The sequence below is a fragment of the Enoplosus armatus genome, chromosome 4, assembly GCF_043641665.1.
Source record: "Enoplosus armatus isolate fEnoArm2 chromosome 4, fEnoArm2.hap1, whole genome shotgun sequence".
Taxonomy (NCBI): Eukaryota; Metazoa; Chordata; class Actinopteri; order Centrarchiformes; family Enoplosidae; genus Enoplosus; species Enoplosus armatus.
Window position 1 is genome coordinate 13860472 of NC_092183.1, and position 25507 is coordinate 13885978.

The 25507-nt window shown below is 43.4% G+C and overlaps 1 protein-coding gene across 1 annotated transcript in view; it reads left to right on the forward strand.

Moving 5' to 3' along the window:
* The window catches only part of ank1a (ankyrin 1, erythrocytic a), an 82130-nt gene that overhangs the window by 31521 nt on the left and 25102 nt on the right, over positions 1-25507 (forward strand). Inside the window, exons 2-16 of the mRNA XM_070904108.1 lie at positions 756-848; positions 18622-18723; positions 21369-21467; positions 22141-22239; positions 22519-22617; positions 22791-22976; positions 23150-23248; positions 23347-23445; positions 23554-23652; positions 23901-24098; positions 24187-24285; positions 24378-24476; positions 24599-24697; positions 25021-25218; positions 25346-25444. Coding sequence (XP_070760209.1) covers positions 756-848; positions 18622-18723; positions 21369-21467; positions 22141-22239; positions 22519-22617; positions 22791-22976; positions 23150-23248; positions 23347-23445; positions 23554-23652; positions 23901-24098; positions 24187-24285; positions 24378-24476; positions 24599-24697; positions 25021-25218; positions 25346-25444 — 1767 coding nt within the window. The remainder of the gene's footprint in view (positions 1-755; positions 849-18621; positions 18724-21368; positions 21468-22140; positions 22240-22518; positions 22618-22790; positions 22977-23149; positions 23249-23346; positions 23446-23553; positions 23653-23900; positions 24099-24186; positions 24286-24377; positions 24477-24598; positions 24698-25020; positions 25219-25345; positions 25445-25507) is intronic.

A 25507-nucleotide genomic window follows, 5' to 3' on the forward strand; every position in this document is an offset into this window, starting at 1 on the left:
CTGCAATATAGTAGTATGTACACTGTTTCTCTGTGCATCTCCGTCTCCGCCAGACTCGGCCTTTCAGTATGTGATTTTCTCTCTGTGGTTTTGTGTGTGTTTGTTTTGTACTGCACATACGTGGTTGCACATTTCTACTGTACATGTGAAGTCTGGGGTAAGTACACTACAGTCTGTGTCCGGATGCCACTTGTACAAGCGTGACGTAAAGGAATCCCGTCTCACTCCAGTGTTTTACGTACAGTAGGTCGCAGCTCTCCACAGCTGATCCATACGTGAGCCACAAAACCATCAACACCAGATCCTCCTCCATCGCCATCAGTGTGGCGTTGCCCAGCGCTCATCACTGTATGTGTGATGTCGTCGTGTCTTTCCACATCGTGCTCTCACACTCATACCACTCATCCTAACCTGACCTGTTTCCCGCAGGGAGAGTTTGTCTTGGGGAGGGAGGGGTTGGACAAGCAGGGTGGGATGGGATAGGGCGGGATAGGGTGGGGTGGTTCCTCTTCCTGCTCTCTTCCTCCTCTCCCTCCCTCCCCTACCTTGTTTTCTACCTGTGTCTCAATATAATGTTCACCTGTTCCTCTTTGAATCTCTCTCATTTCCTTGCCATTGTTTTCTGTCCGTTCTCCTCCTCTCCTCTCCTCCCCTCCCCCACTTCCCCCTTCCCTCTTCTTTCCTGTCTCTCCATCTTTCTGCTTCTCACTGTTGCGATTAACTGGGCTCTGTCTTTATGTCGTATGTTCTTTTAGGCCCACGCCGTGCATCGCTGGCTAATCGATCAGGACAGTAGTGTGAGCTCTGAGATGCCGGATGGCCAAGGAGTATGGCACTATGATGATGAAGTAAATATCTGCAACACGTATATCTGGCTTTTCCTATTTCTATATATCTATATGTATATATATATATATATATTCTGTATTTATGACCATCTTGTACCTGTCACTTACAGTTTGTGTCACTATTGTTGCTCTGCTGTTGTTGTTGTTTTTATCTTTATCTCTCTTGTTTTTGTTGTGTGTTGCTTATGGTATTGTAGTTCTGGTTCCTTTGAATTTCTAGTGTTGCTGTTGTGCTGTGAGCTGATTCAGTCAGGTGTCGTGGGATCAGGCTGGAGCTTTTTCTTTGTTCCTGTCCTTGCTTGACGTATTGTACTAACTTGCTGATTTTTAATTTTTAATTTTTTTTTTTTTTTTCCTTTGCGTTTCTTTTTTTGGTTTCACATTTTAAATATAACATGAGTGTGTATCTGTATCTATATTGACGTCTCTATCAGTGTCTGTGATTCCTCTGAAGTTAATGTTCTCAAGCAGAGCATATTACATGGCAAGAGTCCACGGGCAAAATATAGATTTGATATATTTCCTATCGACTCGATACAAGTTTTAGCACGTCTGCGTAGGCTTCTACACAAAGTACTTCGCACAACACAGGTCCACAGTAGTGATAATAGATAACAGTCCAAGTATTTTTCCTGTGGGTTCTTCTGATTTATAAAATATGCTTGTGTCATTTGTACCACTGTGTTCGTGTTTAGGGTTAAATCAAGGTGTGTGTGTGTGTGTGTGTGTGTGTGTGTGTGTGTGTGAGAGAGAGAGAGAGAATGAGGGAGACAGAGGAAGTGTGTTAGGGATGTGTGTGTGTTTTGGGGGTCTACCTCTTTATTGTAATCGGTGTGTTTGTGTGCATGCTTTATTTCCGTCTGTGCATGGCTTCAGTCCGTGTATTAGTATTAGATTTGATTTGAGTGTCCGTCTGCGTCTGTGTTGTGTCTGTGCTTCAGTCTGTGTATTTTCCATCGTGGTGTCTTCTGCTTTAGATGTTGTGGTTGTGCTCTCCTTGGCCCGAGCCTTTGATGTGTCGGTGTCGTGTTTGTGTATTGTGGCTGTTGTGTATTTCCCGTGTCGTGTTTGTCATGTGCTGTGCCTGTGTTTTGTCTGGTTTTATCTGTTTAAACAGTCTGGGATACGTTTGCCAAAGGTTTTATTGCACCTGTCTAATACCTGTAGATGATCTTGAATCCATTTCTACTCTATGGAGGAGAGATCATCTGAGTGCAATAAGGCTGCTGGGAAACTTGTTCCAGACGACTCTTTCTTGCCCATGATGATTTCCCCTCTAATCCTAGCTCCCCCCTTGCTCTCATGTCAAATTCCTGAACCTACTCTCTCCCGATCTCCATATTGCTCCCAAACACTCTGGAGCATCATTGGGTTACTGAACCTCAGTTAAAGCATTTTCAGCTGACAAAGAAAACCATTTGGAAGTGCAGAGACATAAGAACAAATGGCTGGAAATTATGGGGTGAACACATTTAACACAGAATGAAGGTAACACATAGAAGGGAGGTGGATAAGTATGTAAACCATTATATTATATTATTACAGTTTCCTCTGGCCATTGGCCCAACTCATAACAATATGGAGTATTGTCTTTCCCTTGGTGATGCTCTTGAATGCGTGTGCATTGGGCAATTGCATTTTTCCTTTTTTCTTTTGAATTTTCCTTTACCTTTTGCGTGAATGAGTGAAAGAAGATATTTTTATTTGTTTGTCTTTATCTGTCAGTTATAATAATACCAACCTGATGGTTTGCAAATAACATCAATTATAAGGAGAGGAGAGGGACTAGAATATAAAATATAGTGGATACAGAGGGAGTGTGGTGATATATGGGTGTGTGCAGAGGCATGCAAACACCTTGTATGTCCCAGACTACAGACACAGAGAGAAAGACTGGCGCAGTGATAGATCGTCCTGAAGAGCCCAGTCCCCCTCACTGGCCGTTAGTCAACACAGCAGTGGAAAACAGCAGCAGCATAAACCAGATCCCTGCAACAGGGTGTCTGCTTCCTCAACTAGTGTTTACTCAAGAGTGATACAGTGTCCCTTTCTGCCCTCAGCCCTCAATGTCTTCCTTTACTGCCCCAGCCCTGTGTCTTAAAGGAAAACTAAAAAATTTTTAGCTCCAGCCATCAGTTTAATCTGTCAGTGAACAGTGTACTCATTAAAGTCATTAAGGAGATCTGAAAATGCTGCAAAATTGGTCGAACAGGGACACAAAAGGTCAGACAATAATGCAGGTTGAAGCCGACAGTTTCGTCAGATAAAGTTGATATATGCAGCTTTGATGTATAAAGAGAGCTAGATACAAATTTAGTCGGCCTTGCTGCCAGTTTGTCCCAGTGGTCAACCACAGCACTGCACCAGAACAATCTCCTGTGGTCCAAAAAGCATTTTCCCCATAAACACCATCATAAATGAGACGTCTATAAAACTGCTGTTACTACTCTTCATATTCAGAATTTACATATTTGTAAAACCTTCACAGAACCTGCAAAAGGGATTATTTTTTATGTGAGTGACGTCATACTTTTTTGGCTTATGTGCTTGGCGAGCAATTTTCAGCCAAATGAATGGATGCCGTCTTGGAGTAGGAAGGAAAATAATACCCAAGAAGTAATAGACCATAGTTTTCTTCTAAAGTTCACTCCAGCTTAATTTTATTGTTCTCAGCTGTCAGAGCCAAGAACGTCCAAAAGCATTTAGAGTGATGCAGATTGGTCAGTCAGCAGCTTGGTGATATAAATCTCTCAACAACCCTCAAACTGGTCTCACAAACCATGACTCCCTGCCTGAGGGCTGATTTAATTTACACCAAAATCTAACGGTTCATCAAACACCCCCGTCCCACCCCAGCCCCTGCTGTACGACAGAATTGCGAGATGTGAGAGGTCTGTGTAAAGGCCCCGTCCCCTTTGCCACCATTAAATAGTTAGTGGGCCTGGAGAATATCCCTTATCATCCCACAGCTCTAATTACCCCTCAGTGAGTCCTTGGAGACAGATGCTCAGGGAGCCAAGCCCCATTCGTCACAGTACGGCTGCATGGCAGACTCAATATGAAAAAAAAGCAAACTGTCACACTCTGCACTGTCACATAAATTCTCCCCCGTCTCAGTTTCTCTTTTCCAGCTGCTCCCCAGCCCACTGTAGATGCAGACTACATTAGGAAGCCCATTCATGTCCAGCCACCAGCAGTTGGCTGTAATTTGTTTCGGCTAGGGGGGCAGAGTTTAATTTACATGTGAAAGGCCACGGCGTATTCAAATATTGTAACTCTCATTTTTGTCCCAGGGTTATTGATACCAGCTTCACAGAATTCAGATTAAAGGTAGAGGGGGCTTCGCTGCTATTGTACACAACTGCAGAAGTCGTGTGTGTAAAATGTCTCAGTTGGCCAGATACCAACTTTAGGAAGAAGACAGGAGAGCAGGACTCTCCTGGTCTTGCTGAACCATTAAGAACTGAATTTTCTGGCTTTTTGCAACAGTGAGATGCCTCATGGGAACAATCTGGCCTACAAAGAAAACTTACAATAGAGCCATCCCAAGTAACTATAAACTAAATGACTGTATAAATGCAGACCACACCTACAGATCAGGTTTGCTATACTGGGTTGAAAATTCCTAAAAGTCAATTCATCTTTAAAAGTGGAAATTTAAAAAATCATTGCAGGTGGCAAAATGTTTTTAGAAACAGTAAGTGAACACAGTTATGATACTGTAAGTGCTGCAAACGTATATATTCTGGTGCCCCACTCTGGCCCCCAGCACATTTCACAAATCTGCATAAGATATTTCACACATTTTAGTACAAGGGAAACAACAGGATAAAATGTAAAATGGGGCGCTTTTGTCATACGCAGGTCACTGTGTGATGACATACGGTTATTACCAGTTCAAACTGAACAGAAATGTACTTATTACGTCTCAAAGCGATGTGAAGACACGTTGAACTTCCCACTCAATGATTCAAGGAAGCCATGTCAAGACCTTTTCAAAATCTGATTAAACCTTTTTACTTTTTTCCCCCTGTGATGCCTCCTAAGCTCCACTCAACAACTTGTTTTACTCTTCTAATGTATTTTATTTACATCAATTCAACTTTGTGTTTTTTGCCTTTAAGTCATAACTTGTGTTCCTTTTCTCACTTTTTGGAACAGTTTTTACTTTGGTTGACCTTTTAAACAGCACCATTTGCTTTTCTTTTTCTTATCTTAAACACCTTGGTTATCAGCAGTTTGAGTTTGTGTGTATTTTTACTTGAAAAAGAGAGAGAGAGAAACTGAGCGACAATCAATGTGCATGCATGCGTGCATGTGCATGTGTTTTAGGAGAATGCGCAGAGTGCATGGTAACGGTGCAAGTATACTCCAAAAGAAGTGCTGGTCAAAAAGTCTGACAGCTGTAGAAAACTCCTTTGCGATGGACAATCTTTCATGCCCACTTTCTGCTGGCATTGGCTATGTGTTTATACAGTCAGTGTAAAAATGTGCACATGATGAAGAGAGTACGACCGAAATCAAGCAAATAAATCTGAATAATAGACAGATCTGCTCAATGTGCCACACAGACCAGAACAGGGAAAACAAATATCTATGCTTCCTTTACCTGTAATATTATGTCATTTTTATATATTTTAATTGAATTATTGGCAGTAGTTAAAGTTGGCTACAGATTTACTTTTGCAATTAAAAAAATGATCAGTAATTTTAGGCCTACTTTTACAGTTTCATATGCTATTAGTTCTCCAGAAGAACAACTAACAATAGTGGTTACAGTGCTTTTACTTTGTAATTTCATATCTAGTCTTCTCTTGTCTCCTTAACAAAAACCTCCGGAGCATTTAAGCACCTCTTAATATGACATAATAGTATTTTATTTTCATGCGGCCCACCACCATTAAACCTCAAAGGGTGTTTGTTGGTTCATACCAGTGGTCTTTAATGCAGCTGTTATTATGTACTGTAGAGTAACTGGAAATCCTATAATGGACTGGTGAGTTACAACCGCGAGTTAAGAGTTGAGACATGAAAACAGCTCATTTTCAAACAAAACATTGAGATCTGAAGTCACAGATTCCTGGTTTGGGATTCAAAGTCATTCTGCTGCAGAGTCGGGGGTGTATAAGACAGGGATAAAATTATCAGTATGCATTGTAATCAATGTAGGACCCTTATTAGGGCCCTGTCAGGCTCGGACTGAGTCGCAGAACTCTTCTACTGATCTCTCTTCCTCTGCCTCATAATCTAACCACCTCACTATGACGATAGGCTTCTCGCAACATCTTGTTTTAAGAAAGTCTAAACAACTTGACCTCCTCACGTGGTCGGACGATGAGTTGCGCGACCTTGCTCAGTTTGAGTATACCGCTGCCTGAACCGTATGCCTGCACATGGAAGGTTGCTGTGAGTTGCATATGTGTGTGTTGAATGTGAGCGTGCGTGTTATGCACCTGCATGTACTGCGTGTGTGTGCGTGAGTGTGTGTTTGAACATGTGTGAGGCAGCATTAGGCAGTGGAGTAACTGAAGTCAGTTTTATAATCTCTCTTTTGACTCGCCCTGACTGATGAGCGCATCTCCATTAATTGCTTATATTTAATATTTATTAACGCGTCAATCTCAGATACAGCAGGCAGCTCATCATCTGGTCCCTGAGGCAGCGGATATTAACTGTTCAAGTGTGAAGCAGTATGGTAGATGTATTTATTTGTTAAATCAGAGCTGTCTGTACATGGACGTCTGTGTGGGTCCCCACTCTGCCGCTTCAGTATAGACAACGTGATGATGGAAGGTGTGTGTGTGAGAGACGGGGGAAGGGTCTGACTCAGCAAAGCTGTGCAGATGAAGATGCCATCATTCTGTCAACAAGAGTGTGGAGGAAGATACTGTACACACATCCACTGAGGCATACGTTCAGTGAAGCTCCCCAGGCGCATTTATTTATCATCACCGCGCTGAAAGACGTCCTCCCTTCTTTCGGCTGTGCTGTTTACCTCTTTGCTCTTTCCATCCATCTCTTCTTTCATCTTTTCATTCCCGGGCTGCTGTTGCACTGAGGCAAGCTGGTGAAATGGTAATAACATACTGTAAGCTGACATATAGACAGATTTGAAACCCAGGGCACTGAGAACAATATAATGCAGGAATCACCCATAGGGTGCTATATAGGGTTTTTTATAGTTTCAGATTTTTTAAATAAGCTTTTATAGTCTGAATAATTAAATTAGTATAAATAACCTCTATAAACAACAAACCTTATAGAAATGCAGAGAAGTTTACTGTTTAAGATTTACATTTGCTTGTAGTATTATAATAACTTAAGTTAATGGTTTCTTATCAAACATTGTTCAATTGATTAATTGTTATCTGATTTTTGAACTTTCAAATATCAATATCGGCCTCAAACATCCAATATCAGTTACCAGTTTGGCTGTAATCTGCAGCGCACCTGTATTCTTGTGTAATAGCACAAGATTTTTCACCTTTTTAAAACCAACCACTAAGATACTTTTTTGTTCATCCCTCACATTCAAAGGGATGCAACGTCTTTCTCCCCGTTTGGCACAAATGTCAGCGATCATTCAAGAATTCTAGATACCAACTCCTCTAATTTCTCCTCTGACGTGGGATTTGCTCAATAATTCAATGTAAAGCAAATGCTGAATTTGAGTAAAGAGTGGTACCCTGTTTCTGTGCTGGAAAATGTTTCCAATATTGCAACCGTTTAAAACCATTGCTTTTACCATCATCATACACTGAACTCAGCAGGCATGTTGTCGGAGGATCATCTGTGAGTCCATTAAAATGCGAGAAATTGTTAACGGAAATAAGAATTAGACGAGGTAAGCCTTTAGCGTTCTAACAGAGTCATGTCGACAGTGGCAGGTAGAGTTTGTGTCTCGTAGTTTCAGGACAGTACATTACGACTGAATAGAGTCTGAAAACTTGGGCCGCTTCAGCTCCGCGTCTATTAACCAGACTGATTGAATTATGGTCTGGCTGTTCGGATCCTGTCTGATGCTGACTCAAGGCCAGTTGTGACTGATGGTTAGAGCCTTTGTTTTAAATTATGGAGTGTGTGTTCTCAGCGAGTGCTCAGATGTACTGCATACATACAAGAGAGGGAGAGATGGAGAGTTGTGAGGACAGATTCTGTCCACAGTGGTGCTCTTTCTCTCTCCTCCTGCACATCTTCATTCTATTTCCCCCTCGCTATCTCTCCACTTATGAAGATTAACGGGAGCCTGGCCCTGCGCTGACATATCGCTTCTGTCATTCTTCTCTATTGCCTTCATCTTTTCCTGCTCTGCTTCTTCGCCTGAGTATTTCTAACACCCTGTTTTTGTCTTCCACAGGTCATTCCGGCTTTGTCACGTTGAGGCGCATGAGAATTTGCTGAGGCGTCTTTATGTACTGTATGTATGATGATATGTATATATGGGAATGAGCCTGTGTGTGTGCTCTGACATGTGATGTGTAATCTGTCTGCAGAGTGAAGGCAGTTTTAACACCCGCTGCTGTTAATGCCGAGTTAAACCTCTCCTCTGTCAGTTCAGAGGCCAGAAGAGCTGAATGTAGCTTGTGAGGAGGAGCCGAAGCACAGGATAAGGAGTTGAAAGTGTGTGTGTGTGTGTGTGTGTGTGTGTGTGTGTGTGTGTGTGTGTGTGTGTGTGAGGTTTATGCCAGGGCTGCAGTAATCAGTCCGACCCAGCCCATACTCTCTTTGAAGCTGCTGCAGGCCAATACTGCAGAGCATCATGCTGCCACTAGAGGGCCATTATGCCAAAATGAAATAGTACAAGGTCACATAAAAGTAGATAGTATATTTTATATTTATAATTTATAATAGCTATAAATATGAATACACAATCATTTTTGTCCTGGGAGTGTCTTTATTTCTCCAAATGAATTAATGAGTTGGCTACCATTCCCTCTGTTGGCCTGGAGAGTGTGGAGACGACCATGTGCCCTCTATAATTCATATGTCTCCAGCCACTTCTTTTCACCTGACAGTAAGGACCTGGTCCAGCAGGGTGAATTGCACAAGCCGTTTCATGCTTTCCTCCCTCTGAATACTCAATATTGCAGCAACATGGACATGATCCCTAGCTGGCTTCCCACACAGGAACCGTTCATTCGGGTCATTCGAGCATCAAACAAAGCTGGAAGAAGCTGCAGCGAACTGTGATATAGAGGTGTTGGATGAGAGATTGTTGTCTGTGCCACCTCGATATCCCTATTGTTTTTTTACTCTTAAACCATGGATTTCTACATGTTCCATCTATGTAGTGTTAGGCAGCATGTAAGTGTGTGAGAGGCAGTGAGAGAGAGAGAGATGGGGGCCAGACGAGGGCCAAGAGTGTGACAGGTTGAAGAAAGACAGCTGACAGACTATCAGTGTTTATGTTGATTCCTCCCCCACCTTTTCAACTCTAGTCTCTGTTCTCTGAGACATCAGGACATGGGCAATAAACCACCATAAGCAGCGCACGTGGACAGCTGTAGCCCTTTATCCTGCCAACAAGAGGGGCTGGACACAGGGTGCAGAGGGCACGTCTGTCCCAAACCTAAATCAGCCCTGTTACAAAACCGGAGTGTGGCCTATGCTTTATAATGACCTGCAACCTCCCTGAGCCACATACTCTGACAGTGAGTGAGACTCCTGCCTGTGTAAGAGTTTGCCATAGTGTACCACAATGCAGGCCTGATGACTTTCTGTGTGCCATGTTCCTTGTCTCGGCCAAATATTTTCTCAGGTAAAACAAAAGTATCACTTGAGTTTTGTATCAGATACTAGTTTAGTGTTTTAGGTGTCAGAATTAAAGATCCTCTCCAGACATGTTTTAAGACATAAAAACAATCTGCGAGACGCAGGTTGTTTGGGTTTTTCTATTTTCGAATAGTTCAATTAGCTAGTTAAAAATTCTGTAAGGTATATATTGGACCAAGATTGGCTTCCGACTTAGTACACGTGTTAAACTCAGATTTATATGTTATTATTTATATAAACACCTCCAAAGAAAACCTTGTCATCACTCACTTTGTTCTGCACCTTAAGTAGGTCTTATCAATTAGGACTTGATAAGTTATGATTCTTCTCCTCAGATGAATTGAGTTACTCTCTGCAGGCTGAGCCAAAGGAGGTTTATGCCAGAAGGAAAGAGTTGCAGTCCCCTTTTCGTGGAAGGCCACAGGATAATTTGTCATGTCTTCATGGACATTAGTGTCCGCGGTCCCCTGCCCCACATTCTTTGGCAGTGGAGCTCTCATCACTGTCCAAACTCAATACTGTGGACAGGACAGACATCCCACGTGATGTTTTTGCCCAGGTCACGGTCCAGTGGCACTGAGTAGTGCGTAGCCTTCTTTCTACATTGCCCCCTCCTTCCCCTCTCCTACAAGCATTTATCTCTCTGCATGGTTTTGGCAGCGATGTGCTTTTCCCAGCATTTAGCCAGGAGAGGGAGAGAGGAGGGGAGAGGTAGAGAAAAGGAGGCCTTTTCAAGCAGGGAATGACGGACGCTTTATTAAAAGAGGCAGGGCCTTTTGAGAGACTGGCCCCTCCGTTCTCCCCCCACCCCGTGTGTCTGGCCCATTGTCACGGGGCGGTGGCAGCAACCCCCCCCTCTGCCAGGCGCTTTGTCACTGTAAGTCACCTCACAGACTGAAACAGACCCGCTCTGAAAAAACACAGCCATTCTCCACAGTAACTCTACGCTATTCTGGTATGGCCTGCTCCGTGAAAAAAAATGATTGTCTGGCTGTCACAAAACATACAGGAGACACAGAGATGGGCGTGACGTGTGGGGAAGAAGGGACAGGAGAAAGGAGGGATAAAGTGGGGTTGACACAGAGTGTTGGGGTGCAACAAAACCTGAAAGGTGGAGAGGATGGATGAGGTGGAGAGCAGAACATAGAGTGTGAAGGAGGGTAGAAGAAGGGTGAGAAAAAGATGGAGATGAAGGGAGAAAAAAATAAAAGGAGTTTGAGACGAAAAGCAAGTGAGGCTGTTAGAAAATTAAGTTAGAGAAAATGGAAAAAAGTAGCCAAAAGTGATCCAGGATGCAGGCATGGTGAGAGTGTAGGGTGCCCATTTGTTTTTTGGCTGCGTGTGAAATGTGTGTCTTTAGATACAGGCAGCATTCCTCCAGAGATAAACCCCTGGGCCCCCGTCCCCTCAACCCCCACCCTCCCCAGTCTCTCCACCCACCATGCTTACTCAAGTGTGTGTGTGTGTGTGTTCGTGTTTACGTCGGACGGGGGTCTGCGTGCCCTGTGCTGCAGCACTTGCAGGGGGCAACAGAAAAGACAGCTGTGTGTTTGAGAGAAACAGAAAACGTAAGAAAGGGAGAGTGGAGGGCCAACAGGCATGCCAGTCAAGACCGTCACTTTTGGAGTGAGTACCACCATCTCTGCTGCTCTCCGTCTCCTCTTCTACCTTCCTCCTCCTGCGCTCTCACTTCATCTCTTTTCCTGTCACTCTCTCTTGTCTCTTCATATTATCTCTCTCTACCTGTTCGCTTCTCTACCACTCTTATTTTTATTGCTGTCTTTTTTTTGCAATGTTTTGTTCTGTTATAAAATCCTTGGTTGCATTTTCTCGGATGTAACGCACCTGCCAATGCTCCCTGTCTTTATCCTTTCACATCAGACAGTAATGGGCCAATACTTCTGTCACTGGCTTTGTTCCCAGTTTTAAATCCATTTCTTTCATATTTACTTACTTTGTCTCTAAGACATGAATATTGATGTGTTAGACTCTTTGTCCATTTTGTTCAAGCTCATTTTTTTATTCAGCACATGCCTCTCTGCGCTTGCTCTCCGTTTGCTAAGTACCATTCTTGTTCTCCGTCCGTCCTCATGAACTGTTTTGGAGACTTCTCCCTGGCTCCATTTGTTCTTGTTTTCAGTCCTGAATATGCCCTCATCTTTAGTAACGAAAATGACGAAGAAAAATGAGAGAAAACATCGTAAACGTTGGTCCTGCTTAAAAAGAATATTATCTGTCACTTGTGAAATACAGACTAACTTGTTATGGTTTTAATCGAAGCTCTAAAGAAGTGATGGAGCGTTAAAAACACATAGCAAGTCATTGCTCACAGACCCAAACATAACCTGTCCCGATCAAACTCGTTAGACTGAGCCTCCCATAGCAACATGGGAGGGAGCGCGAGTATCTCTGAGAGTTGTGATGCATGTGCGTCCAAGATTAGTGTAAGTGCGTACATGTGTGGGTGTGTATCATGTTCTGTTTTTCCCCTTTAATCTTGCTTTTGACTTCATTTGTTCCTCTGTTTGATGTTCAGATTGTAGGATGTCAACCAGGATTAGCTGTTGTAAGTAAACTAGAGGTCAGTAAACTGATTAGCGGGTCAATTAATGAGATTCTTTCAGTGTGGCTTCACTGAAGACTATAGACTGTTTAATCTACTGAGCCAGCAGAGGTAATGGCAACACAGGGCACACGCTAACAAGGCCCTACTGCTTGCATGTGTCTGAGTGCTAATTTAGTTTCAACCACAGTTTACCTGCGGTGATACGAGAGGAGGTTGTGAGGTTTTTCTGTGGATGATGCAACTTGTAGAAATGTGCCTTTTGTTTTTATGGTTTATCTGTCTGAGGATGAACGGCTGCCAGTTCTACAATGCTGTCAGTAGCTGTTGTGTTTTTCACTTTTTGCAGTATTTCATTATTGTAGCATGTAAACAGACCAGCTGGCCAAAAGGAAGAGGAAAGTTACCAATGGTCAATTTAAACAGCCAAAAACACCCGTGTGTGAAGTATCAGTGAGCAGTAGTGGAAGAAGTATTTGCATCTTTTACTTGTGTAAAAGTAGCAGTACAGCAGTGTGAAAATACTCTCTTACAAGTCCTACATTCAAAAGTTTCTGTAAAAGTACATAGGTATTATACTAAAGTATCAAAAGTAAGTGCTTATGCAGAATTACTTTACATGTATTATATATTTAGATTATTATTACTGATGCATTGACATGTAAGCAGTATTTTAATGTTGTAGCTGGTCAACATGGAGCTAATTTTGACTACTTTTATATACTGTTGGGTAGTTTAATCTATAACAAAACACATTGTCTAATGGTTGTTGGTAAAATCTTAATCTGAAAAAGTAACTAGTTACTATAGCAGTCAAATATTCGTAGTGGAGTGAAAAGTACAATATTTCACTCTCTTCACTAAAATGTAGAGGAGTAGTCGTGTAACGTATCATAAAATAGAAGTGCCTCAACATTTGACTTAAGTGTAGAAATTGAATAAATGTGTAGTTACTTTCCACCACTGCAGGTGCAATACTGAAGCATCATTCAGTTTACAGTGCCGATATTATTAATTAATAACTTTATTTATGGTTATATGAAGTTTAAATGTTTATTTTTACAGTGTTAGACTTTGATTCTATAGATCTCAGATGAGAAGTTCATGAGTTGCTTAAATTCTTATATATTATATATCCTTTCTGTCCCTCCAAACGGTTATATTCAGTACAATTATTGTTGCATTAATGTGCAGTAAAACACAGGATGTTTACCATATCTTGATCCTATCCTCCATAGGTTCCAAACCCTATCTCCTCCCTATGGCTTTCACCCTCTTTGTCACCCCACAAAAGATCCCAAAAAACCATGACAATCTCATCTTCAAGCGCAGAGGCTGCAGCGGCGCCAGATATAAAGAGACAATCAATGAGGACGGCAGGGACAAACAGTGGGATGCAGAGAGGGGGAGGCTGGGAGTGTGAGAAAGTAAATAGTAAAAATGGGGCAAGACGCTTCGCCACATACAGGGAATGGAAGCAGACAGACAGACAGATTTACATACAGACAGACAGTGTTGAGTGGGGGAATGTAACAGCTTCCTCCCCAGTGCACTGCTTGCTTGCTTCCTGTAAATGTGTCCATAGCTGAACGCTCCCACGGGTCTCAGTCTGACTGCCTCTACACTTACTACGTCTCAGTAGCCGGAAACAGCCCGCTGCCTGCTCAACCTCCTCAAGCAGCCTGAGAGATGAAGGCAGAGATGGAGGCCCGAGAAAAAAAAGGACAGAGAGGAAAAAAAAAATCAATTGCTACAACAAATGCAAGTCAGCAGAAAAGGGTGATGAAATGGCTGTTTAAGCACTCTGCAGTAATTTCCATATCCGCCGTTCAGTGTTCCCTTAAAATGTATAGAAACCGCCCAATCACAGTTAGTTTAAATACATTGAGATATTGAGTTTAGCGAGGAGAAAACAGCACACATTACCCAGAGTTTGGTGTGCTTGCACAATTTATGTTGTTTAAAGTTCAGGAAATTATTGCAAGTAAAGCAGGACTCGTGACATGCTGAACATACGTATGCACCTTGTTTTCACCTTTCTGCTGGGTGTACAAATAGCTGTGGTGGCTCTTCAAATATTTATGATTTGCACCTGGTGCTGCGTCGGCAAATTCATGTTGTTGTTGTAGAGAGAGAGAGAGAGAGAGAGAGAGAGATGGTCTCTGTCTGTGTGTTGTGGAGTTTATGTTAATTTTAATAGAAATGCTGAGATTCTCTGAAGCAAATAATCATTCCATATCCAGGTGAAATCAGCCTGGATCTTTGGCAGAGAGATTCTCCCATTGACATTCGGTGGAAGAGCTCCAGGATTTGTCTCTTGATTGTATTAGCAAAACGGTCTTGGCTCTCTCCTCTGTAGCAATGAGACCTGCTCAGACGTAGACTAACCTGTCTAGACTGTTTCGAAGGACATGACAAACTTATACCAGAGGTTCTCAAGATAAAGCTGATGGGTCAGAAGATGATTAAAGTGATTAGAAAGAATCCGTATGTGAAGCAACAATTCATTGAGCTAGAGATGGTGGAACATTGCCGGTGGAGTCAGAGGCAGCATCCTTTACTAAAATCACAAAAGAAATTCCCTGTCTACTTGCAACTGACATAGTAATAGAGACAGTTAAACAAATGCTCTGTTGCTGAGGTGCAGGGACTCTAGTGATCTTTGCTATCACATCAACAAAAGCAGACGCGAAAGAGGTTACTGTGATTGCAATTCAGCATTACAGGATCTGTGAGTAATCCTGCAACAGTGTGCATGCAGCCACTGCAAAGAGAGAGAAGGGGAGCAGTTTACACAAAGATTTAATCCAGATGGAGAGATAGCATACAGAAGTTATAGCAGCCATTTTCAAGCCCGCTGTGGAAACATAACAGCGTGTTCTCAAAGCCTGGTCTTTACAATTAGATCACACACACAGTTTTAAGACCGCTAGAGTCTACTCTCTACTCTCCTGTATTGCTGCCTTCCCATTCATGCCTCACATTGTATTACCCCCCCCCCCCCCCCCCCACACACACACACACACACACACACACAGACACACACAGACACACACAATCACACACAAATATACACATTCAATCGGATTCCTTTCAGAAACGGCACAAACACACACACAGTCGATCTCTTGTGAGAATGATGGTTCTTCAGGTGTAGTCGTCCGCGGCAGAGGATCTCCGTGGCCATGGCTGTTGATCTCAGGCTTGCCTCCTCGTGCATACGTACACATGCATACGTATACATTGAGTTTTCGAACACTGCAGTCCACCAGCGAGGGTGGTGATGTCATTCAGTCTGCTGCAGCGCCAGCAGAGGAGGCAAGTGAGGGGAGGGAGGGGGGGCAGGACGTAAGACGCAAGGGATAGAGAAGGGAAGGAAGGCAACAGGAAAGAAAAGCTGAGATAAAGACGAGGAGAGGGGAGTTCAGGGCAGAGGATTTTCTGTGATGAGATTGGGGAATAATTTTACTTGGTAATTTTGAGCTTTTATGAGGAGCCTCGCTCTGTCTCAGCCTGAGGACAGTTGCACGACAATGTGTGTTGATATTACTAATGTTGAGCAGGTTGTCTCTTTCTTTGGCTCCAAACAGGATGATTAATGGGCTCGCTCGTTTTTTGCTCAGCCCCAGAGCATGAAGCTTGTCAGCTCTCTGTGGGAATAATCAGAGAGACCCACATTCATCTGAAACATGCTGGAGTCCAGCAAGACGTAGCAGAGGAACCACCACAGAACATTTTTAGACTGTGACATGTGCACTGCACCTGTTTGTGTTGAGTTAGTGGACGGGGTGTGGCCCCGCTGCATCCTTATCTCACCACGCCACACACTCACTTCTTGACGCAAGCAGATACACACAGAAACATGCAGACACACACATAACAAGGCAGGAAAGTAAATTTGTGGTAACCAGCGACATCTTGCTTGAGTCTTTGATTCTACTCTCTGTGGTCTTGTAAACTTCTGCAGGCTGTTTCTGGCAGGGCAGTGAAGTGAGTCCGGGGGGGTGGGCAGCCAGTGGAGGGGCCTCTGTCAGGGTCACCATGGTGTTACCATGCCACCATTTGCTGTGGGATCATGTATATTGTGTTAGGTTGTGTGTGTCTGTGCATCAGCTGTATTTGCACCTACTTTGATGGACGGATTTTTCTCATCCCCATGGCAGAGTCTGCAAACATTTCATGCAACAGAGAGTGTATATACCTGTATAAAAAGATACAACTTTTCAGGTCTTCCTTTTTTTTCTCCTATGTAAAATACCTCTATGTTTAACAAGCCTCTGTTATTCAACATACTTGCCATTGAATCTTCCACTAGTAAATAGCCTGCCTGCAGTATAAACAAGTCTTGTGTAACTCTTTTCCACTTGGTCTCTTGTTTTAAAGCTAAATGGACTCTCAAACACACAGCACATGTGTGTCCAGCCATACATGTTCACAAAGATAAGTGTGTGGCTGGTGTATCTCAGTATGGTGATCGTAACTCCAGTGACAGGTGTGTGTGTGTGTGTGTCTGTGCAAGGATGGGAGGTGTTCTGGGGTCAGTTTGTAGCTCTGCAGCCGTCTAGAGGGAGGAGGTTTGTGGGGTTTAATCTTCAAAGTTAAAGTCCGTGGGAGAGGGAGAACATGGCTTACCAAGACAGCTTGGCAACTGTGAGTAAATAAAAGCATTAATTGAGACACTGAACAGACCAAACTAGAGACAGTAATCTAGAGACTTTACAATATGTGCTGAAATGCTCTTTTATGGTTTTATATCTTTTGTTTCAAGTGTTTACTGTATCTTCACATTTAAGTAATTATATGAATATCATATAGTAGATTTATAAATCCATTTTTTTGCTTTTACAGTACGCCCCGTGTTTTGTTTTGTTTTCTCTTTGTGTGTGGGAACATCTAATCAGTGTTTAGCCTGTCAGCGTGCATGTGTGTGTGTGTATGAGTGTGACTCAGAGGCGTCGTACTGCAGAGTAGTTCCTCTCAATTGTCTGTGAGCAAAAAGCTAAAAACAAAAACATCTTTTGGAGAGAATGACAATGACTCAGAGGCAAGTGGCACTCCACATGAGTCAGTGTACTCAGCTCAAAAGCCCAGGATTTATTACTTTACTCACAGGATGCTGCAGACTGCATGAAGTTCATCTGATAAGTAGAAACTTTGCCATTGCATAAATTCCATCTCTATACGAGATATGCGGAAAATAATCACAGACTGCCAGATACTGTTTTGCTACTTCAATCAGATGGAAGTTTTCTGTTTCCCTGCCGTTGCCCCTACCTTTTTTTTTTTAGTGACCTCTCTCTTTGCACAGCGCTGTGCCATTGGTGTCATGCTGAGTGTGTGTTGTGTCACTTGTTGCTATGCCTCTACCTCAGGCATGTGGATTCTTTCTCTTTTTTTTCCTCCCTCTCTGTCAAAAGACGACCAACAACCCTGTCACAACAATAGACAACACAGCTTATGTGTGTGTTATGAAGTCGAGAAAAGCAGCTTCCATGTTGTGTGTGATGGCAGCATTTGGTGTTTTTCTTTTGGATCAGAAAATGCTGCTGTGTGAGGTTTATAAATGAATTTATTTCCCTGCATTTGTGTGAAAACACATAGCGAATGATTGGTTGGCTGATTGTTTTCCTGACCGGCATGTTGAGATAGCTGGTTAGATGTAGGGAGGGGATGGGCATGGGGGAGAGAGGAGATTATGTAAATGAAATGAAAAAGTGCAGGGTTTGCTGCAGTCGAGTTTCTCCCTGTGGTTCTCCCTTGGTCGCTCCGGCTTCTCCTCCTCTCCTCTCCCCCGCTCTCCCCCCATGCCGCATGAGTGATCCTGTTTCAGCAGCACCCCTGCCTGCCTGGGAGAGGCATGAAGGCCCTCAGACACAAACAAAACACAGACAAAAACACTAGACGTGCCATGTGCCGGCCCGTGAGCCAGAACTCACCAAACTCTCTCTCTCTCCTTTCTCCCTTCACCTTGTGTCTCTTTCTCTCTCTTTCAATCACACACACACACACACACACACACACACATAAACTCAGAGTCCAGACAAAGAGCCAACAGTCTGCTGTCGGTATTATCACACTCACCTTATCACCTGAGTACAGACCAGCGGATTGACTTGTGGACACATTTCTAGAGGTTTTGTTTGGAAGTTATTTGGGAGTTTGTGTACTTCACCTGCGTGCCCACACACTCTAACACACACATTTTCAAGGTGCAGATGCAAATTTTCAAACTGCACTGTCCAAAATCTCAAGGGCGGAGTGACATGAGAGGAAAACTGATGGATCACTGCTGAACGCTTTCAATGCCTCTAAAGAGAAATTAACCAAACTCTGTCTCCCACTCCATTTCCCCTCTCCACTCCTCTACTTTATGTGTCTCTCACTTTCTCTCATACCCTTCATCCCCCTCCTCTTTCCCTCTCTCTGTTCCTCTTGCAGGCAGATGCTGGCAACAGTTTTCTCCGAGCGGCCCGTTCTGGCAACCTGGACAAGGCCCTGGAACATATCAAAAATGGCATTGATATAAATACAGCCAATCAGGTGAGAGAGCTGCACATTCCCCAGAATGAGTTGGTTGAAGTTATAGCTTCTCATCTAACGACAAGCCAGCGATTTGTATTCATACTGCACTTGCCATTCTTGGCTTTTTATTCATGTCAGGTGAATTTGCTGATCTGCAAAACTGATCTTCAATTGTCCTGCGTTATAGTGCTTTGCAAGAATAGAAACAGAAATATTTGAGTATTTATGAGTATTTATGCCACCAAGGGCCCACTATCAAATCCTGACAGGATCCTGTCTCCCTATCTGCTTTCTAACTGATTAAATTAAAATCCAGGAGGTGGGTGAACTGCCCCCCTCTCATTCAAAAAAAAAGAACAGCAGTGTGTGAATGGAAAAGGCAATACAATTTAGCTAATGGCATTCACATACAGTGAAATGATTAGCCATTTCTCATTGTGATCAGGTCTAAACACAAAAATGACCTGCAGTACTACAGAAAAGTTATATAAGAAATATACTGTTTCATTTGGGATCGAATGCATAATGGTTTTCTGCTCAAATATCATCCATCTATACCACCATTTGTTGTATTATTATTTCTCTTTAAATGTGTTTGGAGTGTCTCGTGTGCACGACGTGTTTGACTTGATTGCTGTGCTGTTATGTTCCCATTTGTCTGCCTGTGCACTCAGTCATGCACATACAGAGCAGTGCAGGTAGACTGTTAATCAGTATTCGAAGGTGGCAGGTAGAGTTTCCAGGGCCTCCAGGGAAGGTGACAAGGGGCTTCTCCTTCGCCCTGTCTCTTCCATCCTGCCTCCTTTACTCTGACGGTTGTTCCCTGAGTGTCCAGGAAGAGGCAGCGTTAGTGGGCTAGGACTGCTGCCCTCAGGCTACTGAAACTTGGCCAAAATAGTATGTGTGTGTGTGTGAGAGAGAGATTCCTCTAGCTCATTAATCTAACTTAGTCATGGTTTCCCTTCCATTCACTGATGCTGTCCTCAACATTTTGTAATTATTGCTGGTAATGCTTCTGTCAGGGTTTCTATAAGGCCCATTTTTTAGGCCCCATAATAGACCCCACATAACAACAGATTTATTCTTGTAAAGTGATGCTGTACTGTGGCCATTACTGGTAAACTGCTCCACAATGATGAAGGGAGACACCCCATGGATTAAATATATAATTACATGCAGAAATACAGTCTGATACCAGAAAGTTTGTGACTTGAAACTTGAATTCTAATTATTAATTTCATTTCTTTGTTTTGTTTATATTCATCATATGATATTGTATTATTTTCATTGTTTGGTGTTAATGGTGTTTGAGTTAAAGTGATAATCCACAACATTCTCTATTCACTTGAATTAGACGACACATTGCTTGTAGTTATGCTCTTAAAGCCCCTATATGTAGAATTTTTATGTGATTATAGCATCTTTCAAATTAATCTGGTGGGTTTTTTTGTTTAGAAAAATGAAACATTTCTTGTGAAAAAAGGTGCAGTCTACTGAAAGTGTTGCTTTCAGTCAAGCTACACAGTCTTTTTTTATGCTACCACTGCAGGGCAGCAATGTTAGGAATTTTTTAATTCTACACATAGTGGCTTTAATGTTGCCCGGGCCTAAGACACCAAATGTAGGCTACAGCCTGTTATATTTATTCACATTCTTACATGTATTGTTAACACAGGTCTTGTATTGTAAAATAGTTGCACATATAGTTTTTAAATAGTTTATTTCCCTTCCAAATTTGACACTTCACTTGACTTTTTAAAAAAAGTTGTGGATTGTCACTGAAACCACGGTGGTGAGAGTATTGTTGTTCTGGTTGTGTGACTGTTAGTCCTGATGCTGTTCAGCAGTCTGTCCTGTACAGTCTGACGGGAGTTTGTCCAGGTGGAGGCTTGACTGTGGCAGTTGTGTTTCCTTGTCTGAGTGGATACCTCTGCCATGGCTCGCTCACCAGCACACTGCCTCACTCCTGCCCTCCCTTCACTGTGTTTTCCCTCCTCTTCTATCCCTCTCAACCTAACAACTTCTCCACTGTCCTCTCTCCTCCTGTTTGTGTACTGTTTTCTAACTCGCCTCCCTTTTTTCTTTCTTACTTTTTCCTCCCCTGTTGCCTCCCTCCCGTCCCCTCCCTCTCTTCTCTGTCTGCAGTAGAGTGATGGTGTGCTGTGGTCTCCCCACTCAGAGGAATAATATCAGTGGTGTGGGAAAGGTCCAACCTCACATGTCCTGTGCGGCTGAAGGAAGGCTGTGTGAGGTCAGACCTATCCCACACGGCTCGTATTCTTCCCAGCCACGAGACCAGCGGCCTGCCATCCCCCTCCCGTCCTCCTCCTCCCCCTCCTCCTCCTCCTCTCCCCCTCATTAATCAAATGAAAATGTTCACATCCTGATTTTCATCCCTATAGACATTGTTTTCGCTAATGACCCCTTTGATTCTGAGAGTACTGCATGCGTGGTGTCCAGTGTAAGTATTTGCCTGCTTTGGTTTGTGAGTGCTTCAGTCACTGGGATAAAAAAAACCCAGTTGTTTCAGTTGGCATGGCCTACATATGTTTATTTTGTGTATATGTGTGGTTATTTCTTTTAGATTAGGAGATCTAAATTGATTGTGTTCATAGTGTGTTTAGGACCCTTCAGTATGAGGTCTACTCTGCTCTCTCACTCAGAATGGGCTCAACGGGCTGCATCTGGCCTCGAAAGAAGGCCACGTCAAAATGGTGCTGGAGCTACTCCACAATGGAATCGTACTGGAGACCACGACAAAGGTAAGCCCCCCCCCCCCGCAAAAAAAGTCCTACAATCTTAACTCCTCAGGAAATCACATATCTCACTTCCTGCCAGTAGCCCAGGCAACAAATAGTCCTGCACATAACCCCCTGTTCAACCACAATGTGTTGGTTTGTGTATGGATGAGTTTCAGATGTGCTGGTAGTTGGATTGTGTTACCTTTGGACTGAGCAAGCTGTTTCCTAAAATGTTGAACTATTCCTTTAACATTTTCCTCATTAAAACAACTGTTGAATTGTGTCTTTTAATAAGAAATGAAGGCTTTTATTGGGGCTGGGAATCAAACTTCGTACCAACCAAAAGGTGTATCAAAAGTATTGAGAGTTGGCATGTACTGCTTGCTCAAATACGTACTTTTCTTTACTTATTCTTAGATAGTTCCTGATAAACTAGCATCAACAGTACTATACTACACCACGATGATACTCAGCCCTATTTCCATGTGAAATGATGTGCTTTTTTTGACTTGTTAAATGTGGTCACATGTAAATAAATCATTATTCATCTAGATCTGTGTAACGTCACAATACAACATGAAAGATCTGTCCGTATATGAACCCTAACATGTCCAAAAACCATGCACTTTGCACTTTGAATATACATGTGCTCTTTGTTAGTGCTCATTATGACTGTGTATCTGTGTTTAAACAGAAAGGGAACACGGCCCTGCACATTGCAGCCCTGGCAGGGCAGGAGCAGGTGGTCACAGAGCTGGTTAACTACGGGGCCAATGTCAACGCTCAGTCTCAGGTGAGACTCAGTGCTGCTCTCACTGCGGTGATCACAGGACACACTCAGTGAGCTTTACTGTGAAACCATTGTAGTAACTATTGCAATTCCATCTGTTAACATGAGTCTTTGTTCCTATATTTCTGTGTGTTGGTGTTTCCTCTCTGTGTACATCCTTGTGCGTGCATCTTTGACTGTCTTCCTATCTTTCTGTTGCTGCACTTGTGTCTGTGTGTGTGTGTGTGTGTGTGTGTGTGTGTGTGTGTGTGTGTCTGTCTATCGTGCGTCTTTCTGAGACAGAAGGGTTTCACTCCACTCTACATGGCTGCACAAGAAAACCATCTAGAGGTTGTGAAGTTTCTTCTGGAGAACGGAGCCAATCAGAGCATTCCAACTGAGGTACTGAAGAGCTGAGAGACGTTTTCAAAGACGAATCCCCCAAATTCCTCAATCCCCATCCAGACTCGCTGTGTTTCCATTCTGTTTCATTCTCATAAGCCTCTCTCCTCGCATCTCTCTAATTATCTCTCTGTGAGCCAACCAGTCTTCTAACTGTTTCCTGTGTGCTGCAGGATGGATTCACTCCTCTCGCCGTGGCCCTTCAGCAGGGACATGAGAATGTCGTCGCCCTGCTCATCAACTACGGCACCAAGGGAAAGGTCCGCCTCCCTGCGCTGCACATTGCAGCACGCAACGATGACACACGCACAGCCGCAGTGCTTCTGCAGAATGACCCCAATCCTGATGTACTCAGCAAGGTATATATTTACGTGTGTGTGTGTGTGTGTGTGTGTGTGTGTGTGTGCAGATATGGTTGTACACATATGCAGTACATAAACAGAAGATATATACATCTGTGTTTGGTGTCCTTGTTTTTTAAAATGCTAGTGTAATGAGAGTGACATTTACTCACCCTGATGTGTTCCGGCAGACTGGATTCACACCCCTCCACATTGCTGCACACTATGAAAACTTGAACGTAGCTCAACTGCTGCTCAATAGAGGAGCCAATGTCAACTTCACCCCAAAGGTAGGGAATAACTTAAGTTGTTAGAAGGTTAATCTCCGTCGTTGCTGTCTGTTCTCCCTGTGTTGTGCCCGTCTAAGTGCGTCTGTTTCTCTCTTCAGAACGGTATCACTCCTCTGCACATTGCAGCCAGACGGGGGAATGTGATCATGGTCCGGCTCCTGCTTGACAGAGGGGCTCAGATTGATGCCAAGACCAAGGTGCGATAGACATCCATCCTACCATTTCACAAAATCTGATTCCCTTACTGTCTTTGTTTTTGATTTGATGCATCATTAACTAAATCGGCAACAATCGTCTCACTCCAGGACGAGCTGACTCCTCTGCACTGTGCTGCCAGAAATGGTCATGTCAGGATTATAGAGATCCTGCTGGACCATGGAGCCCCCATCCAGGCAAAGACCAAGGTAATCCACCCAGATACAAGTAAAGACAATTCTTCACTTGAACACCATCTGGTTTGGGAATGAGTGCAAATCAGTGAGTTGTTTTAAGTAAATGAAAGTCAAAGTTTGTGATCCATCAGCCAAACACAACAGATTCCTCTCGCTGCTGCTTCTTTCTCCGATTGTTTGTTTTCACTACAAGACAAGTTGCTTCCTGTTTTGAAAGGGATGAGACAACACATTTTCTTTTTTTCCCTTTTTTTTGGCAGAATGGCTTGTCTCCAATCCACATGGCAGCACAGGGGGACCACATGGACTGCATCAAGCAGCTTCTGCAGTACAACGCAGAGATTGATGACATCACACTGGACCACCTGACCCCTCTGCATGTGGCGGCACATTGCGGCCACCACCGCATGGCCAAAGTACTGCTGGACAAAGGGGCCAAACCCAACTCTCGGGCGTTGGTCAGTGACAAACACTAATTTATCAATTCATAACAAGGCAAAGTTGCTTTTAATCTTTGTGGTGATGATAATCGTTCCTTTTTTACAGAATGGCTTTACTCCTTTGCATATTGCTTGTAAAAAGAACCACATGCGTGTGATGGATCTCCTGCTGAAACACTCTGCATCATTAGAGGCTGTGACTGAGGTGAGGGATCATGGGGAAAATAAGGTTGCCTATAACATTATATTGAATATGATTGGCATGCATTTGTAATATTCTTCTCCTCATCTGAACAGTCTGGCCTGACTCCCTTGCATGTGGCATCATTTATGGGTCATCTCAACATTGTGAAAATCCTGCTGCAGAAAGGAGCTTCCCCCAGCGCCTCCAATGTGGTGAGTTTCCTTCTGAAATCTCAAGACCAGCACAGATCACCAAATCACCTCTGTACTGGTGATGTTGTTGTTGTAATACTGATAGATCTGAGTGTGTGGTTTGCCTTTCTGTGTGTGAGTAGAAAGTGGAGACTCCTCTCCATATGGCATCTCGGGCGGGACACCATGAGGTGGCAGAGTTTTTACTGCAGAACGCAGCACCAGTGGACGCCAAGGCCAAGGTGGAGATTTCACAGACTGCAGCACAATCCACATATGTACTCATGCATAAAGATTCCTCATATTAGACATTGATTAAATACTCTGAACGCATCATTCTTTATCTGATACAAGTGATAATTTAGAAAGTTGGTTCAATAACTAATTCCTGGCAGTTAAAGCAAACAGAGCTTTGTATCCAAATGCGAATTTCCCTTCTACACACCACAGCCTCATTTTACTGTTACAAGTGGAGATCATGGTGGAGAAACTGAGAAACTAACCATGATGATTACTGGAACTGGAGTTTCATGCATTACATTTCATAATTACTCTCCCCGGCCAGGATGACCAAACACCTCTGCATTGTGCTGCTCGGATGGGCCACAAGGAGCTAGTGAAGCTGCTGCTGGAGCACAAAGCCAACCCCAACTCCACCACAACAGCAGGGCACACACCCCTACACATCGCTGCCCGGGAAGGTCATGTGCAAACCGTGCGCATCCTACTGGACATGGAGGCTCAGCAGACCAAGATGACCAAGGTAAAGCCTGCCTGCTTACCCTTTGCTGAATTCTGCTGCAGCCTTCGTCTGTCTAGAAACTGTCAGCCCCCATAGCTGTGATCCCCAACCTGATATTGTGTCCACTTCCTCGTTGGTGCTTCTGTAGAAAGGCTTCACTCCGCTCCATGTGGCCTCCAAGTACGGCAAGGTGGATGTAGCAGAGCTGTTGTTGGAGAGAGGAGCCAACCCTAATGCTGCTGGGAAGGTAAGAGAAACAGAAAGGGGCCTGACTGTATCGAAGAAAGAGTCAAAAGATGAATAAAGCTAC